Source organism: Varanus komodoensis, unplaced genomic scaffold (assembly GCF_004798865.1).
Source record: "Varanus komodoensis strain SLA01 unplaced genomic scaffold, ASM479886v1 scaffold4, whole genome shotgun sequence".
In the NCBI taxonomy this organism is placed as follows: Eukaryota; Metazoa; Chordata; class Lepidosauria; order Squamata; family Varanidae; genus Varanus; species Varanus komodoensis.
Window position 1 is genome coordinate 24456677 of NW_025335941.1, and position 19116 is coordinate 24475792.

Consider the following 19116-nt stretch of genomic DNA (forward strand, 5'->3'; position numbering starts at 1 on the left):
TTCATTTAGAAAATCATGTCACAGTCACCACAATGATGGCTATCTATACTGTCAAACTTCCTTTCTGGAGCTTCTGGCACAAGCTGCACCTGTTGTCCAAGTGTGGAGAGCTTGAAGTTATTGAAACATGGAAGGAAACATGAGTCAAGAAAACTAAAGTTTAGGTGAATGGGAAGGAATAAAGCATATATATTTTAAGGCATCCGTATTCCAACAGAATATTTTAATCTATACTTGCCTGGGAGTAAGCTCCACTGAATACAGCAAGACATTCAGCCATACTCTTTGCAGTGTTTAATGGGGCTTGTTTCTAGGGAAGTATAGATTTTAACACCCTTTAGGAATCTATAGCTTAAGTCTTGTCAACTTGTACAAACAATTTTTCTTTATGATGTTAAGTCTCATACAGAAGAGTAGTTTAGAACATCCTTTCCCAGCCAGGTACTCTTCAAGTGCTATTGATTACATCTCCCAGAATTTCTTACTGTTGGTCACAGTTGATGGGACCTGAAGTCCAAAATATCTGGAGAATCCAATTTATAAATTGGATTATATCTGGAGGATATATCTGGAGGATCCAATCTATACATTGCAAAAAGGTTGGTCTACAGAAATGTGAGTAACTTCTACTAGCTAACCTATTGTACACCTATCATTATATATCTATGTGCCTTTTATATAACCTACTAACTTATTGTATACAAACTACGTGCAATGTATTGTTCAAAAGTCACATGTATAACATGCAAAAGTAACTTTAATAAGGACAATTTCACACAACCATATTGGGAGTGAGACTCTAAACTTTGAAACATTTTATAGCGTGGCATTTTTCCACATGGCATAGCAAAGAAATCTACGCTACTAAACGGATATGACACTGACAGCTCAAATTTAGGAATGATATAGGAATACATCTTTGTAACAGGCTTTTAAATATATAATTACCACACACACTAGCACATTTATCATAGGCTGGGTACATACGGAGAAAGAGCTAGTGTATTTTAAGTTTTTGGGGTCTGGGTGCAGAGACCTTCATCTCTATATATAGGACTATAGGGCAAAAACATATTGCTTTTTCCCTACAAAAGTGAATATCTAATATGGGTAAAGTTAAGGGTATATGTAGGGAAAGCACTGATCTCACATTAAATCATGCTCCTTGTCTTTGATGCTTCCTAATAACTTAATTTAACTTACTTTAAATTAAGACTATTCCTGTATCTACAGCCATCATTATTTCACTTTCTTGGTCAACCTAGAAATATTGGGAACTGGAATATAAAATAAGAATAGAGGAAAATATGGAATCCATGATTTTAAGAAAATCAAAGTGGATAAGGGGTACAGATTTTCAGGCAAGTATTTGAAGCTGACCACAGCGGTGAACAGACTAAGCTGCATTTTTTGTGGTTTCTCCCATTCCTCATCAGAAGGAAATTAAGAAGGCTCCTGTAGTGTGGGTTAAACAAAGCTGAAACTAATGATAAAATTCACTTTCCTTTCTGTTTGATTTTCATCAGAACTCAATTAGAAAACCAGCTATCAAAAGGAAGCTTCCATTAGCATTTTTTTCACGATAATGTCAAAAGACAATTCAGAAGCTGTGCTTGATATTTAACAAGTAACCTCAGTTACTACAGGTTTGGGGTGAAATGACTTCTAATCTAGGCCTTAACTATTATAATTAAAAGCACACTGATCATACAATGCATGCATAAAAACTCAGATATAAATTTCATAATGTCTTATGACAGACTTATGTATGAAGTGAGGGGGAACTATTTTCAAATAGAATCAGAAAGAGGTCATTATGAAGACAAAGGTGGTAATGGTTTAAATGTTCCTACAGAATATAATGTCTACTCACCCCCACTACCAAATACACACTAAAGGCCCGTTACAAGAGATATGTTACACATACCAGTCTATTAACATAGAGTACAACTTGAATGCCAAAAATAATCCAACTTTAGGTACTCTGAGTGACCTTACCCTAACATTAGGTATTACAATCTTCCCAACCTTGTGCCCTGCATATGTTTTGAACTCCAACTCTAATTAACCCCAACTGTTGTGGCCGACAGTCAGTAAACCTGGTAGTTCTATTTTATTTCAGCAATATTTTAATAAGTTTTATTATTGTGTCCTGTGTGTTTTTAACTGCAGCCAGTGTGGGTCAATAATTTATTCATGTTATATTTTATTTTATTGTATTTCATTTATGTAAGCCGTCCTGAGGCTTTCTCGACAGGACGGCATATAAATATTTTAAATAAATAAATAGTTGTAGAAAACCTCCGAAGGGCAGAGGATAGGAAAGATGGATATACAGGATAAACAACTAGAAAGGATGAGTGATCTTCTTCATTACATGTTGTATCATTTTTCTAAGCTGTCCAACTGAAACCATGCATATCTACACACATTGATACACACCCCTATATGAACAGACAACAGCACTCCAGTTTTCACACTTCCCCCTTTTTTCTGAAATCTTCTTAAACAAATCAGGTCTAAGGTTTGCTCCTGGTTTGTTAAACCTTTGATTCAAGTTTATTTTAACCCAAACTTAAAATTTCATACCTAACAAGACCAAAATCAGGGAAAATGAACCTCCCTTGAGTCCATCTACAAATGGAAGGTAGAAAACCCTACATCCAATATTTAACAGCTACTTAGCATGTGTAGTAAGAAGATTTGCAACATTTACTTACGTGAAAACAGATTAACTGTGCAATCTATTGCATGCCTACTGAGGAAAAAGTCCCACTGAGTTCAAAGGGCCGATTCCTGGGTAAGTGTATAGAACTGTAATCTGTATTGGAAAAATGCACTTGAAATAATGTTTAAAGGTTGAATACTATGATTTTTAAGTTGTAAATGTGATGCTAACTTCAGATACTCATTTAAGTTGTAAGATAATCACAGTAAACATATGTGTACTCCATCATAAACTGAAGTCCTGACTAAACTATATGTAGCTCATTTACACCCTTGGGGATATTCCCCCACCACTTCCAAGGACCGTGTACTTCTACAAACATTAGGAGTCCCCAAGTCTTCTGATACCTCTTGTGTTATACACATGGATTATATGTTTTGGCTACATATGAGTTGTCACTTGGATAATTGAGTTTTCTGTTAGTATATATGATTAAGGTATGGTTTTGTTCAAACCAACATGAGATCTATTTTCAATTATTTACTAATCCAGATATACATCTTGTGACAGAAACATGTCACCTTCAGCAGCTGACAAACCAATTCCGAAAAACAGCTAACAGTCTAAAGGGAATAAACCTCAACTGATTTATAAAGGTTAATCCCACTGGACAGAAATATCAGATTCATCTTCAACAAGGGTTTTAACAACCTATTTTCTCTAGCCATTAAGCTTAAAAATGGGAAGACCGTATAGAGAGCTTGAAATAGGCAGAGACACTACTTTTAATAAACTAACTTTATGTTTGTGACCTCTGATCCTCATTTATTTTCATGTGGAAAATGCTGCGACCAGTGCCCTATTCTAAATTAAAGGTCCTCACTAGTATTCCAGCACAAGCTATTTGCTTTTTTCAGTTTTTAAATAGAAATTAACTTATTTTAAGCATTCCTAATATCAGTGTTCGGTAATGCATCCTTTGATAATTGACCCTATGAAGGCATACATTTCAAAATTATTAAATATTGGACTATGCACAGTTTGAAAGATAGTAAAAAGGGGTTATAGCTCATTTAAGATCACTTGGATTTTCTCAGTGCACTCTAAATAGAAGGACACTGGAATATTCCTAACATTTACCCGCAGGCTTAAAATGAAATCTAAGAATTAGCTGGGCTACTGTCATGACATTTGATTGCAATAATCATTAATATTTTAAATTATTCACTTTGGCATTGGTCACATTTTTGAGCATGAAGAACATACTTTCCAAAAATTAGGCCACTTTGTATCTTATATTCTCATGGTGATATCTACTACTACAGCAAATTTTAACTCTAAAAGTTGAGAGAGAGAAAAGGGGGGGGGGCTTAGATCCTCTCTTGCAGGCATGGAAGATACTTTCTGCTTGAGCTGAGACACAATATTCAGTCAGTCCCCACTTTCCTGATCCATTGTCTTGTGGTATTACATCATCCAATTCTGCAGCATTCCCAAACTCTCAGAGAAAAAATATCTTGGAGGGAGATGCCCAAGAAAGGTTGAAATAAAGCTAATTCCATGCATGCATGGTATTGGAATTAAGGCTGAACTTTTCACAGCAGAGTAAAAATGAAAAAACAAGTATTTGAGGATTAATTTTGTAGAAGAGTCATCGTAGAAGATGCCCTGATCATGTCTGGGAATCTCTGAAATTATTCTAATTATTTATCCAATTGGATGGATTGGAATCTTCTAGATCTGGACGAACAAACAAAAAATACTGTTCTAGTGCTGTATACCTGGCTGATGTCTTTTCTGCAATGCCAAAGAATATCCCTGAAAATAAGTCCTAGCAACTCTGAGATACAGTGAAATTTCACTCCTATATTATTGCCAGTTTTTAGCAGTTAAAACTCTCTCCATAAATGAATACAACTAATCTGCAGATTAAATCATTTCAGATGTGGATGGCAATGGCTTCAAATTAATCGACTGAACAACAACTACAGCAAAATCTGTTGAATTTAAAGAATTCACAGAGAGATAAAAGAGAATAGAAAATGGTAGATCTTGCCATTAGGTTATAGAAACTGTCAGAAACTGTCAAGAGGTCCCCCTGCCCCCCTCCCAAGATTAAACTTGATTTGTAAGGAGGAAACACGCTGTGCAAAAAATAAGCAAGCAAAGCCTAAAAAGTAACCAAGATATTGCACAGCAAGATACGAATATGTGGCACAAAAAACACAAAACAAAAACAAAACCCTCTTACACTGGAGACAAATGGACGATTTTTGTTTCAAGCCTAATTGTGGGGAGAAAAGCCACTTTTGTGGAGTTCACTGCAGTGATGTGTTCAAGTCCTTTACTCTAAGTCTTTAGTCAAGTCTCAGGTCTTTACTTGCACGTCCAAGTTGAGTCTCAAGTCATTGCAAGAGGCAAATTTAACAGAAAAAGGGAGATGGAGATGGGGTGTGTACATGGGGGTGTGAGAATTCTAACCCCCCCTCGAAGTTCTCATCTGTACTTCTCTCAGTGCTGCATGGAAGTCCTTTATGTCAACCACGATTTAAACAATGCATTTATTTATTAAACAAAGCTGTACTGTTATTTGAATTTATCAAAATTGCAGTTTAGAAAAACACGAGATGACTGTCTCCCAAAATGCAGTTTTGCAGCCCCCCAAAACAGCCTTTCTTTTCCTAGTTAAATATAACTTCATGATATTGCTCCCAGACTGTCCTGAACAATGCCTGAAAAATAACCCCAAATTGCAGCTTTTTACCCCCACAAAAAAGCAAAAAACAACTTTCTTTCTCTGGTTAACTGTAACTTGACCATATTGATAATACATAACCCCAAAATGCAGGATGTTGCATTTCCTGCCAAGGAAAGCAAAGTGTGCCAAAAAAGAGCTGGAGCCTTCCCCCTTTATATTGCAACCCATCCCCTACCCCCTTCTCCCCCATTCCTACCAAAACGAAGAGTTGAAGCCTTGCCTTCTCCATATTGTAACCCCCTCCTCCCTATCTCTTCTGGGTTAATCATTTTGTTGTTGCTGGTGGTAGTGGTCTTCTTCAATTTCACACTTATAGCTGTCCCACAGAAGTAGTCTTTTCTTGTCAATTGTCTCCTAATCAGCAGAAGGCAGTAGGTAACATGTATGGAAATTGACAAGCCACCCTGAATACAGGCTAATTTGTGCACACTGCCAGATGTCAACTGCCTAGCTGTTAATTCAAAATTAAGAGGAAACAATGAAAATAGGTGCACCAAAGGTGGTAGCAAGAAAATCACTTAAAAGTACATTCTTTTGGCTTTTAAGAGCTGAACTGACCACTTCCCGATGTGTGTAGTCCTTGCAGAAAGAGAAGACATTAAGTCCTCAGTCCAATTCAGAGGACTTACTGCTGTGGCTACTGCAGCTCCCTGACAGTTCTCAACAAAATCTTGAGGATGGGGCTGAATCGGACGGATTAAATACTGTCCCATGGAATTGGGAGGGGGGGATGGGACTTCTCCATTTGCTCCAACCTGTTCTGCCACCTCTGTTTGTTTTGTTGTAAACAGGTAGGAATATTGGTGCATTGTTTTAGATCACTTGTATTTGCTCCAATTAAAAGAGAGAGAAGTGAATGGAAGAAAATTCTGTGCAGCTCCAATTATGGAACACTTACTGCACATATACAAGTTTCCCCTCCATTTACCTCCCATCCATTGAATCTACATATATCCCTACCTTTTGCTTCTCAGCCATTAAACTTACTAGGCAATTGACAGGTGTGTAAATTATTGTTTGGTTGTTTATTATAATTATATCCCACTTTTTCCTTTCAAGGAATTCCATGTATGTAATTCTCCTCTCTATTTTATCTTCAGAATACTAACCCTGTGAAGTAGGCTGGGCTAGGAGTCTGTGACTAGCCCAAAGTCACCCAATTAGTTCCATGGCTGAGCAGGAAGCCCCAGTCTAAACCCTTAACCACTGGACATATATGCAGTCTTGCCCTGTCAGTTGACTCCACTTTTCTCTGAAAGCTGAAATTTACAAGGCCATTAGTACAGAAAAACAACATATTTCTGATAACCGTAAGTGCATAACTGTGCACCTATAAAAGGCTAGCAAAAGCCGTAATTAAAAATTAATGCAATTGTGCAATTTGGAAGGGAACATTCTTTTTAACAAGTTGTAATTCAGTAACAAGTGCTTCGAAGTGTTTCTTGGGCACAGGTAGATGGGCTTTTAGTGACAGCAGCACAACTAAAATCATGAAGGGCAGCAATGTTCTCATTCTTGCTAAACAGCTCACTAACTAATTGCTTCAGCCTACGGTGTTATCAGTCACCTGGATGGCTCAAATGAATTGTCAGGGTTGCTTGTTGCTCAGAAATAAGCCACGCTGCAGGAAGCAGTCTGAGTTCAAACAACACAAGAACTTACCTCTGCTGGTTGCCCATGATGAGTTTCTGTGGCATATAAACCAGGTGTATTAGTGGAAAAGACAGTAAATCTTTCCTCTCTATCGGTAATATCCACAAAAAATTCTCCAATGGTAAAGCAATTAGGCTTGGGAAGAACAACCCCTGTACTAGTGGGCAATTTTTTAAAAAGAAGTTTAACTGCTGGGCAGGAGAACCAAAGCAATGAATTGGAAACAATGTTCTGCAGGAAGGATCAGGCTCAAGATTCCCTGGCAGTTTGTAAAGTCATTATCTAAGAAACATAAATTGCATTTCACTTAATATGCAAATAAATGAACCTAGAATAAATCTGATATAGCATTATATCCAAAACTGATTGCGTTGTTCCTAGGAGAAGCTTCCACTAGTAGAAGAGAAGCTGTATGCACAGGTGTCCCTCCATTCTTCTCCAGCAAAAAGAAGCACCTCTTGTCTATAAACCTTAGGTATAACACAAAAAGTTTAAGCAAAAGTTGTAGGAGCCAGTCTACTAACTTACTGGGAGTGACACACACAGAATTAATGGGAGTTCCCTCTGTATAGAGGTATATAGGGTGGTGTCATGAGTGCCAACATAGTTAACAATTGTAAGCAGCATTTAGCTGTAAAGTTGAAAGTTTCTACTATATTGCTACCAATATTGAGAAATTACATACCTGTAGTCTCTTGACACAACATCACCTGCTTGACATATTGCATGTTTCATGAGCAAATGCACATTTTATAACATTTCCCTTTGCTTCATTTAATTGCAAACAGCTATGGTACCAATCTTTACTGAAATCTTTTGTTAATTTGTTCAAGGTGAAATCTAATAGGCAGAGCCGCTGCACAATTCAGAAGGCCAAGATTTAGCAACATAGCAGAAAGATTCTGCAATGGTATAATGCCCATGAATTCTGCTTATACATCTTTTACCATTTTCCTATCTTCACTAATTCTGAAAGCATAAACTGTTTCCCTGTAATGTAATATTAGATATCTGGTTTCTCCCTTTGATACCACCTGGAAAGATAAGGTTAACCACTTAAAATAAAGGGATCTGAAAGATCCCTTTCTATATGAAGATAATGTCTCTTGCTCAAATAATGGCAAAAGCAAAATGAGATTGCACAAGTAAGTGTGCACAGAATGTGTCCAACCTCTTAAAACACACACACACACCAAATTAGGAGTATGAAAATTGCTAAAGAACATAAAGATTCTATAGATCCAACCTACCAGCCAATTTTGGCATGGGAAAAGCTGGAAAAGAGATTTACCTTCAGAGAGTTTTTTTCCACCCTCAAGTCTCAGGCCCTAACCCTGTTCATTTATTCATTTATTACTGAATTTACATAATAGTCTTTTAGGCATGTAACTTAAGGTAGATTTCTCTTCACTAGTCTCTATCTCCCTAATGTGTAAGCCATACACTCTAGTCCTGTGTTTCTCTTAACATTTATTAAATCCTTATTTATATTCAGTTATTTTAGGGTTGCTGTAAAGTCACCATTCTTATTCATTACAATCCCTTTTGTTCGCTGCAGCATTGTGATACCTTTGTTTTATATTATTTTGACAGGGAGCCATGTAGGTGAAGAGAAGGATCTGCAAGTCTCCTTTGAACTTTAAAATATAAATTGGCATATCACAGAACACCGGGAAAACTTCAATAACAGCTCTGAGAATGATTGAATAGAGGAAAAAGTACAATTTTAAAACCAGTACCTTCAGTTTTGATCCATGTGAAACAGGATTAAATCCATCTGGCCCAGGTGGGATGAACAATTCCCATTTCCCAAAATCTATTTTCTTATATGGATGGGAATATGGATTCCAGTTATCTGCAATAAAAGAAATATATTAAATATAGAGCATGAATTAACATGCATAAACTGGAAAACAAAGCTTCACTGTATACAAAAAATCTTGCTGGGCTGGGATTTTTAAGCATTTGGTAGTGGCAGGGAGGAATTATTCTAATATTAGCAGTGAAATTTCTTGAGTTCTAATTACCCCTTAAAAGTTCAAATTATGAATGAAGAGTACAAATATGTTCTCTCTGCTCCTCAGTTGACGTTTGTCAAATGCAAGTATTTTTGATACTAAAATTCCTTCCCACTCATTTTCACATTTTCTTCTTTGCTCATTTCCTCACTGACAAGATTTCAAACTCAGTACATATATACCCCCTTCCTCTCCTTATTTTTATTTCCATGTATTTTCCTTGTAATCTTTTCTTTTTCTTTTCCTATTTCCTTCCTGTGGTTCCTTCTGTGTGTCAATCTCCTTATCTGGTCACTCTTAAAATAGTAAAAATAGTATTACTTATACCCCACTAAATGTAGCCAGAGTGGTATAGAGGAAAAACATAAAATCATAGTCTCTCTTGCTCTGTCTTGCAGTTTGTGCCTTTAAGCTCAACTCCTAGACCTGGGAAAAGCATTGTAAAAGTTACAGCCTGAGCAGAAGCCCCACTAAACCCAATTGCATTTACTTCTAAGCTTACATACAGGATAGGTCTACCTCAAGGGTGAGTCAGAAGAATTTCATCCTGCCATTAGAGTCAGAAATGGGGAGAGGAGAGGTAACCAGATACCAATGTAATTGGGTCTTCATATGGTCATCTGTGAATCCACAGATAAGAGGTTATGTGCCTGTGCAAGAATGTCATTTGGAACATTCTAGAGCTAAACAGAGTTTTAGGCAGGAACCAAGCCACCTGCCTCTCTCAAGTGCCCCTCAAATCCAAATCTTCGCAACAGAAAAATAGGTGAGGCAAGTGGGAAGCAAGGTAGCTTCTACGAGATCACAGATGACCACTTGAAGAACTATAATTGCAGGCAAGGAACCCCTTCCTTGTGATCTCTGTGAAAGGAGAGAAATGTCATGTCAGAAAGGCAGGTTGCCTTCGTGTAACTGTTGTTCTTCTAGCAGTCATCTGTGCATTCACACATATAGGCTCTGTGTGCATGCATGGACACCAGTCGGGAAGATCCCAAAGCTGATTAATTATTATTTGGTGGGAGCTTATCCCCTAGACCAGTGATGGTGAACCTTTTAGAGAGCGAGTGCCCAAACTGCAACCCAAAACCCACTTATTTAAGTGCCAACACTACAACACACCTGAAAACCGAGGTTTTCGTTTAGAAAAAACAACTCACAGCCAGTCCATTTATACATATATATCCTTGGCAGCACACTGACTGGCCATGCGAAAGCATGGATGAGTCATGGATAATAAGTCGTGACTCGTGATATCATCGCCTGGTGGCACTACTCTTTTCCGAGCATGAGCATGACCCCTATTTGGGCTGTTTATCCAATGCATGGCTACTGGGGCAATGCTGGCATCACTTGGCTCATGTGCCGACAATGGTGCACATGCCATAGGTTCACCACCACTGCCCTAATCACTTCAGCCAGTTTGAGTGTGACATCAGCCAGTGCTGTCTTACATGCTGTTTTAAATGAAATGAGACAGACATCAGCAGAAGCCATGCGTTCAAAGGGTTTCTATGCAATTGAGTGAAGGACAATTGAAAGGCTCCATGTTGGTATTGGTCATTGGACAGGTGGAATGAGGTTAGCAAGGCCTTTCAGGAACCTGCAGATGATGGCATGAGTAATACAGAGTTGCTTTGGAGTGAGGTATAACAAAAGAACTTCCCAATGTGCTGATGACAGCTGAAGTCTCAGTGGAATTCTTCCACTCATGTTGGGTGATAGGAGATATGGGTCCCACTGAATTAGCTTTGGAATCTCCCCAGCTGAGGTTCATGCACGCATGCAGAGTTCATATCTGTAATGCACAGAGTCCACAACAAAAAATTGAAGTACCAGCATAGCGAAAGTCACATTGGCATGCTCTCTCGATACCTTGCTGGTAAAGTCTGATGAAGGTAAAAGATTGAGCCTGGATCACCACACTACAAAACCATGGAAGCGAAATACCTCTGAGGAAAAACCCAGAGGATGCAGTGGCTCCAGATGAGCATCCCTGCACTTGCAGGGGTTCCAGTATGTGTGACACCTGATAGGCCAGAAGTATAGCCAAAATCACTTATCTGGCAATGAGGTGTAGTGAAATAGGGCAACACAGAAGAAATTAATTAATGGCACCAAGGAAGGCCACTTTCATTATGCAGAGCCTAAAGCTGGCTGGAGCCATAGGCTCAAAGAGTCTGGCCACTGGATGAGCCACTGGATGACTCCAGGCCGAGAGTCTGCATGCTGGTAAATAGAATCAGGCAAGTGTTTGGGGGGAACAGAACTTCATTATTGTCATGGTTTTCTAATTTTGCTGCTGAGTAGACCTTGACTGTTAACAGTGCTAAACCTTTAAATTTCAAAGAAAAAAGAAAATCCATTACACTTGGAAGACCACAGGGTTTATAGTTCTATCATATTAGGCCAAGAAATTTCAGGATGCTTTCTACTTGACAGCATAAAAGGCTCTGGTAGAAAGTCTGTGGAAGACAGTCATTACAGTCTGTGAAACAAAGGGAATGAAAAATGGTGTGGATAAATAGGAGGATAAATGTCACAAACATTTGAAGGGTATCCATTCTGTCTAAGGTAGGCATAGGACTGAGTGGACTAAGTGCCCCTATGAACTATTCAAGGTGAGAATCCTTTCCCATTTTGGGACAGGATTTTTCTTTATTGATATGTAGTCCAAAAGATTCTAGAACTGTAAGGGCTATGTTGAAGTTGGTGCTGACATAGTGGTAAGAAGGACCAACATGGAACCAGATGTCTGTGTATGGAAAGACAACAATCTCTTTAAATCTCAGGGTTTTTCCCTATGCCATACACTTTGTAAAGACATTCAGGCACCATAAAGATCTATTATAGCAAACCAATCACCCCAAAGTAGGAAGAATGGAGGAAAATGAAGCCTGAGCACGGATTGATGACCTCTGTCCTTTTTGAGGACTATAAAATTCCTGGAGAAGAAAGCAGTGGTTATCTGAGCAGGGAAAGCTTTTCTATTTTGCCTTTCCTTAAGATGATGGCTAATTTTCCTTAAGACCTGAGAAGACCATAGCAAATGATCTTTGTAGAAGAGGGCTATTCAAATTTAACAGAAAAGCCTGAGGTATTGATGGAGAGATGCAGAATGTCAGTGGTGGTAGATATCCAAGCAATAAGAAAAGGGTTTAGTCTCTCTTCCTGAAGGTGAATAAATAATAACTGACTTTTACAGAGAAGTCCTACAGCAAAGGCAACATTTAGATTGGGCAGGGATATTACTTGGTATGGGCTGGTGGCATTTTCTATGAAACAGTATCCTGGAAATGAAATACTGGGGGCCTTGTTTGGAAGCTAATGTTTGCACAGTAAGGGGCACTGACATTGCTAGTACAATGTGGTTGGTGGGTGAAAGCTAAAGAGGATTGAAATCTTATTTCCATGTTATGGGTGGATGTCTTCATTTTGCTAAAGTAATCAAGGGTAACCTTTGTAGATACAGAACACTGAAAAGGCCTTTCCTTTGGAATAGAAGTTCTTCCACACTTGACCTGTCCTCTTGGGGAAGCCTTACACTGACATCTCAGAGAGACAGCAGCTTCCATGACCTTGAACCAGCAGTTGATAGTGTTTGGTTGTGTTACATTATTGGCCCCACAGGCCCTTGGGCTTCAGCTTGGAATATCATCACTAGGTTTCTAATGTCTTCCAAGAGACAATACAAGGAAGTCGCTGCTTTTTCCCATAAGGCACATTTGGTGGGTTGCCATGAATTCATTGTTAGCCACAAGAAGAGCCATGGCTATCGTGGAGTAATTGGGACTTGTTGGTCTCAGTTGTTAGTATGAAGGGGCTGGTCCATGGTGGAGGCCAAAGCTGATAATATTGAAAAGGCTGCTATTCCTGATACTGTGGTCAATTGCCCTGAAGTGCTATTCATGGAGGGGTCCACCACAGGAAACTGAGAGAGAGTAAGAGCCTCTTCCTGCAGATTGATGGCAAGGCAGTATAGAGGAGCTTGTTTAGTGTGGTTGCATCTGCCCTGAGAGCTTGTTCCCACAGCAGAGTGTGCTGTCCTGTTTCACTTGGCCTGATTAGTAACCATATGGCAGTCAGTGTAGCACTCCACCCTTTTGCTTACCAAGGCAGAAAAGCCAGATGGCATATCCATAAATCAATAGTAACTTTTTTCACACAGCAGATATAACTTTTGAAGCCCTTGGGTTCATGAGCCCCAAATGAAATGCAGAGGAAGAAAAACTATGGAAAAATAGGAAAAGTAGGAAAAAGAAGAAAAAGAACTTTTCAAGATAAGGAAATGTTCCAAATACTGCTAGTTGTTGTGGAAATGAAAATGAACTAAGAGGCACCCATGCCAGAGGAAATGCAGAGGTGGTAGGAGGGACTTCTTTCTCAAACTGTTTAGCTTTGGAATGTCCTATTCATGTTCTTTAATGCAGATGTGACTTTTCAGACAGAAACTGTGTTCCAGATGATTTAAATATCATTTCTGCCTGAAGAGAGAGTGGCATCTCCAGATCAGTAACACTGAGTTATGAACTCCTCTCTACAAGGAAATCAAATTGGCTACTTGGTTGGGTACTGGAATACCAGTTACATGGCTTCAGCTGCATAAACCTTGTGTGCCTAATTCCAGTGAGCAGACAAATGCAGAAATTAGGTCCACAAGTCTGCAACTGGCAGCCATCCGGATACAAGGAGATGGTGAAGAGTGAACTAACTACAGCATATGCCTTATCCATAATGCCTTAAAAAGTGTGTGTTGAGGATATGGCCCTTAACAGCTGTAATTTTCCAGAATTTAGGAGCTTGAGTGAACATAAAAAACTGGTACCACAAGTTAAACTGAAGGTGGGGGCATTGAAAATTGGTAGGACTACAATGTAAATCAATTGTTTCTACAACTTGTTTCTTAGTACTTCATTTTTGCATTTATTATTTCCTTGGCTGCTCCCAAGGATGGGCTGAAGTTCTGCTCTTGGCCCCTTACATAATTAAGGAGCTTTTTTCTTGATCTCTTCTGGCTGGAAAACACCATTAATCCAGTTCTCCCTGCCCTTCCTGTCCATGTGCCACATTTTTCTGTCTTCACTTCTTACTTGCCAATTCCCTTTTGGAATCCTTTCAATCTCATTTTGACTATATACTTGCTACCCAAGCTGAGGTATAAGGTATCAATGGCTGCTAGTCATGATGGATATATGCTACCTCAGTTATCAGAGGTAGTATGCTACATACACCAGCTGCTGAGTTACAAGAGTGGGAGGATGCTACTCATGTACTACCTGTTGGTTTTCCATTGGCAGCTGATAGTGAACAGAATGCTAGATGAGATTGGCCTTGATCTTATCCAGCATGGATCTCCTTATGTTCTTAAAGACTTCTATGTACATCTCTGACAACCAACTTTCTGCTGATTGCTTTTCTTTGTACTTCTCCTAGAGCTTTCTTTTGCAACTGATAACTGATCATATTTTTCTCCTTTCATGCTCCCTCCATTTCCAAGACTTTATTCTACCTAGCTGCAAACTTCTCTGTATTATTTTTCATATTTAAGTAGTTTCTTTACTTTGTTCCCCTTTATGCAGGAAGGAAACTCTTCCCAAATAAATCCACTATTGATTAATTAGAACCCAACTGCCATGACCACACAGACAATTTGCAGCTTTATTCTCCATTCCTGACCTTTCTCCCTGTTCTTCTGCCAACATTTCTGCCAGCTGTGAGGGGTTAGCAGAGGACATGCTAAGAGCTTCTGTACCCAATTTACTTGAAAGTATATTTCTAGCAGTATAAAATATCCTAGTAGCTAGGTAGGTTATGTTTTACATTGCTAGGGGAAATAGCAGCATTCAGAAAGGAAGCAATATGGCATTAAAAGGGGGGGGGATACACAACATAGTTTTATACAGCAAGATGGAAGCCTAAGGCTGAGGGAGGAAAGTGTGAAAAACCCTGAATCATTTGCCCAACACACACACGCACACATGCTCCTTTTATCCCCCAACTTTTACATTAGGAAATATAAAATAGAGCTTGGGAAAACAGAGAAAATACCTCCTATGAAGTATTTTCACTTTTGGAATGAGTGAACTTAGATTTAAGAGAACATTTTACCCACCCGACCCTATGAATGAATAATTGAATTGTCCAATGTTAATGCACCACTGAAAAGTTCAAGATAATTACAGAGTTTAACTCTATATATGAATAGAACATTTGTGTTTAATTTAGTATTGTAATAATATGGGACTATTTTGGTCTCATTAATACTGTCTTTTATATACTAAAACTTCACAATAACTATTTTCAACTTAATTTTTTCTCCAGTTCAGATGACAAAGATCAACACACCATAGAGTGCAGCACTATACATCTCTCACTCTCTTGATTATATATTGGGTATTGGGTTTATATATTGGGATTATATATTGGGTTGTAATCACAAGTAATAAAAACATCAAGTTCCAAACAGTGACAGAAAATACAACCCAGGTATAAATATTGAGTATTAAGTACAGTCACAATAGATGAACAAAATACAAAATTAATCCTAAATCACTATTTAGCCACATACCAAAGTTATGGATCTGCCCACCAATTTTAAAGATAACATGATGAAATGGCCACTTCATGACAAACATGCATATGTCCACCAGTGAAAAAAACTGATTAATTTTTGAACCTAACATTTTATGGATAAGTTGGTCGAACATCCTTTACTCATGGAAACATAAAAAGGGTAATGTGGGGCATAGTGCTTCAGGTCCTCCACCTTTTCCTGGCTGGAAGAAGAAAGTTGTTCCACAGGATCTTTGGAAAATCTCCCCTCAAGGTGCACTGAAAGCATGGTAGTTTTACAGGAGCTCTGTGCAAAACCGTAATACTGTTAGCATCTTGTGCTGAAGGCAAATGGGCTAAAAGAGTGCCAGAACATGCACAGATAACCCAACCCAAAGCACCACAGTGTGAAGTTCAAAACAGAGGCTTGTACAAACAGTTAACTGCAAAATTCCTGTGACTGAGAATCCTATTAAGTTGGGTCCACTTACAAGTCAGGTTGTCAAAGCAATTTGCAACAGACACAAATGAATTCAGATTTTTATGACTCTGACCTGTGAAATCTTCAGTGGACTAACTTTTATTGAGTCAGGTGGATTCTACAGATTTGTAGACTTTTAATTATTTTACTTTCACTTTGTCAGTTCAGAAAACTTTACCCAAAGAAAAATACAAAAGATAAATATATTTCCTATGGACCACAAAGAAAAGCATGAACAATGTGTGGGGGGTGGGGGGATGTATTAACATATTTGTGCAAAAATCCAATTCTATCAATGAGTAGACAATGGAATGAAAGGTGCTGGAAGATCTGCAAATGGAATGGACTGTACAGAGTCTGTGCAACCCTTCTTACAAATCCCTTTTCAGAACTGCACACTGAATGCATGAAGATACATGATTTAAAAGGGTGAATGGGATGTTTGTGTTTCCATGCTGACAAAGATTCTGTCCTCCACTTTAGCTCTAATGTGCTGCTTATTAATGTTTGCATAACACTCTAGATTTTGAACTGTTCTTAAACCTGGCTATTTTCATTAAGCTGGCTTCAAAAAACTTGCTTTGAAGTTGAATTGTTTTAAATTGACCATAGTTAGCGGTAACTGCAATTTGTTTAAAACTGTAAAAAAAATCCCCCTCTTCCTGGCTATGCAGGAGGAAAAGAGAAGAAAAGGGAGCATGTTCAAAGTTCAAAGCTTGTTCTTGTTTATGCACATAGAGCTAAACTAGTTCGGCATGCACTTTCAGCAATAGCTATTACATAGCATTGTGGCACTTGCCTGGCCACAGGGTTTGCTTGATGCTCACTATATGGTTTAGCTAATCCAGTGAAGCCTTTCCATCTCCTAACAGTAGCAGAAATAATTCCATGCATATGGGCCAAAATATATGCAAAATGACACTCAAACATTATGGTTTCCCTTTACAACCTTGCCATACAGAAACATTTCGTCGATAGTTTAATGTTTCAATGGGGAAGTTATCAACTTTTATCAAGGCTTTTATTGCAAAGCAAAAATTCTAAGACACTGATATTTTACTTGTGGTCCCTTAGTTACTAAGCAATAATGTATGTAAATATAATATTCAGTGTCATTTACCAGAAGCTTTTCAGGAAACTATAATGTCAATACTGCCTCTTGTATCAGTGTTTCAGCTCACTAATTGCCTCATATACATGATTTACTAAGCTTTTAAAAGAACTAATTGACAAATTGTAGCATTTTGAATGTTCACTTAACAGTCTGAGTATCTTTAGGGATAAGCAAAGAGATATTTGACTAAAACACAACTGTAAGGATGTGTGAGATTTCCTGCCATCCTGTCCTGTCATAGAATAGAAACAACACTATCTAAACAAGGGAAAACCCTGTACCCCCAGACTCTGTCCACACGAGAAAGGAACTTCCCTTCCCCTCTCCTCCTCTCTCCCCCTGTGTGTTTGTGTATGCCAGGGTGAGACTAAGTCTTTAGCTCCAATCTTGCTATCCTTGCTTCTTCCTTCTAGCAAGATGAAATTTGTTTTCTTGCCTCCATAAGGAAGAATTCAGTGCTCCTCTTGGAAAAGGAGAAAGCATGACAATCCCAAGACGGATCTGTACATTCATGGCTGCCACCTGAAACATCTGTGTAATGCCACTTCAAATTCCACAAAATCCAACTTTTCCTTGAAAACTTGGGCCTAATCCCATGTCCCTATGACAGGCACAACACACTCAAGCCTGTACTAAAACCTAGGATATGTAATTGAAATAACCACTTATTTTTTTTCACTGGTAACATCTGCTTCTGCTTTGCTTTGAATTGCATTCCTTTGCAAGTTCTCCAAAGTTTACATTGCAAGCTCTTTGGGACAGGGTCCTATTATTTCATCAAGTACATGCAAACTGACTGTAAAATAAGGGTGACTTATTATATATTTATATTGTTAACTTATTTTACATTGTTAATTGATTTATGTTGTGAGCCGCCCCAAGGCTTCGGCGAATGGGGCGGCATAGAAATTTTCTAAATAAATAAATAAATAAATAAATAAAATCATCATCTGATCTGGCAAACAAATAAAAATTGATGATCAAGGATGAAGAGGCCTCAAGGACCAAATTTTCCACTACAGAGAAATCCCACAGAATCATATGTAACAGCTGCACCCTCACCACCTTCCTGATAGAAACACATTTAGGTAGCAACCCATACCCACACAACTCTGCAAAAGCCACCATGCAACACACAATATCCCTCCCCACAAATTGCTGTCAAAATACACACCCAAAGAGTTAAAAAACATCCTCTTGGATTCTCTGTACCACCTTCCCAGTCCCATGCCTTATGATGCTCCTCACTGTTCTCCCTAACCCAACTCCAACTTAGTGTAGCTGGACATGCTGGAAAGAAAAGCAGGTTCCAGCTTTGGTTCTAGGTGAGATTGCACAGGGCCTGGAGGCATTCTGGGGGGAAAACAAGATGACTAGGTAATTGAAAGCGGACTCCAAAAAGGGTTGGAGGAAAGCTGATTCCAAAAAGGACACTCCCCGTAACTGCACTGGGAACCAGTTGTATAGAGTTTCAACTTCAGTCACCATCTAGATAATAAACTATTCAAGAAAGCTTTAAAAATGTTCTTTGTAGCACATGCTTAACCTATGAAATTTGCTACCACAAGGTGCAACACTGGCCACCAACTCTGAGGTCTTCAAAATGGAATCATACAAATGCATAGAAGTTTTGGCGATCTGTGGCTATTAGTCATAATGGCCATATGCTATTCTCAGCATCTGAGACAGTATTTATCTTAGTACCAGTAGCTGTGGAAGATGAGCTATTGAACGCATCTCCTGAGTGTGCAGGCATTTACTTGGCTGCTGTGGGAACAGTACACTAAACAGGTCCTTGGTCTGGTACAGCGCAGGTCTTCTCACAATCCTCTGTTCACAGAGGTGACTTCCACCCAGTTATACTAACCATGCCCT

The 19116-nt window shown here is 38.6% G+C and overlaps 1 protein-coding gene across 3 annotated transcripts in view; it reads right to left on the reverse strand.

Annotated features, from left to right (window-relative positions):
• The window catches only part of GBE1 (1,4-alpha-glucan branching enzyme 1), a 184265-nt gene that overhangs the window by 124656 nt on the left and 40493 nt on the right, over nt 1-19116 (reverse strand). For all 3 annotated transcript variants that reach the window (XM_044441828.1, XM_044441827.1, XM_044441826.1), the window contains exon 3: nt 8819-8934. In XM_044441828.1, the coding sequence (XP_044297763.1) occupies nt 8819-8934 (116 nt within the window). The remainder of the gene's footprint in view (nt 1-8818; nt 8935-19116) is intronic.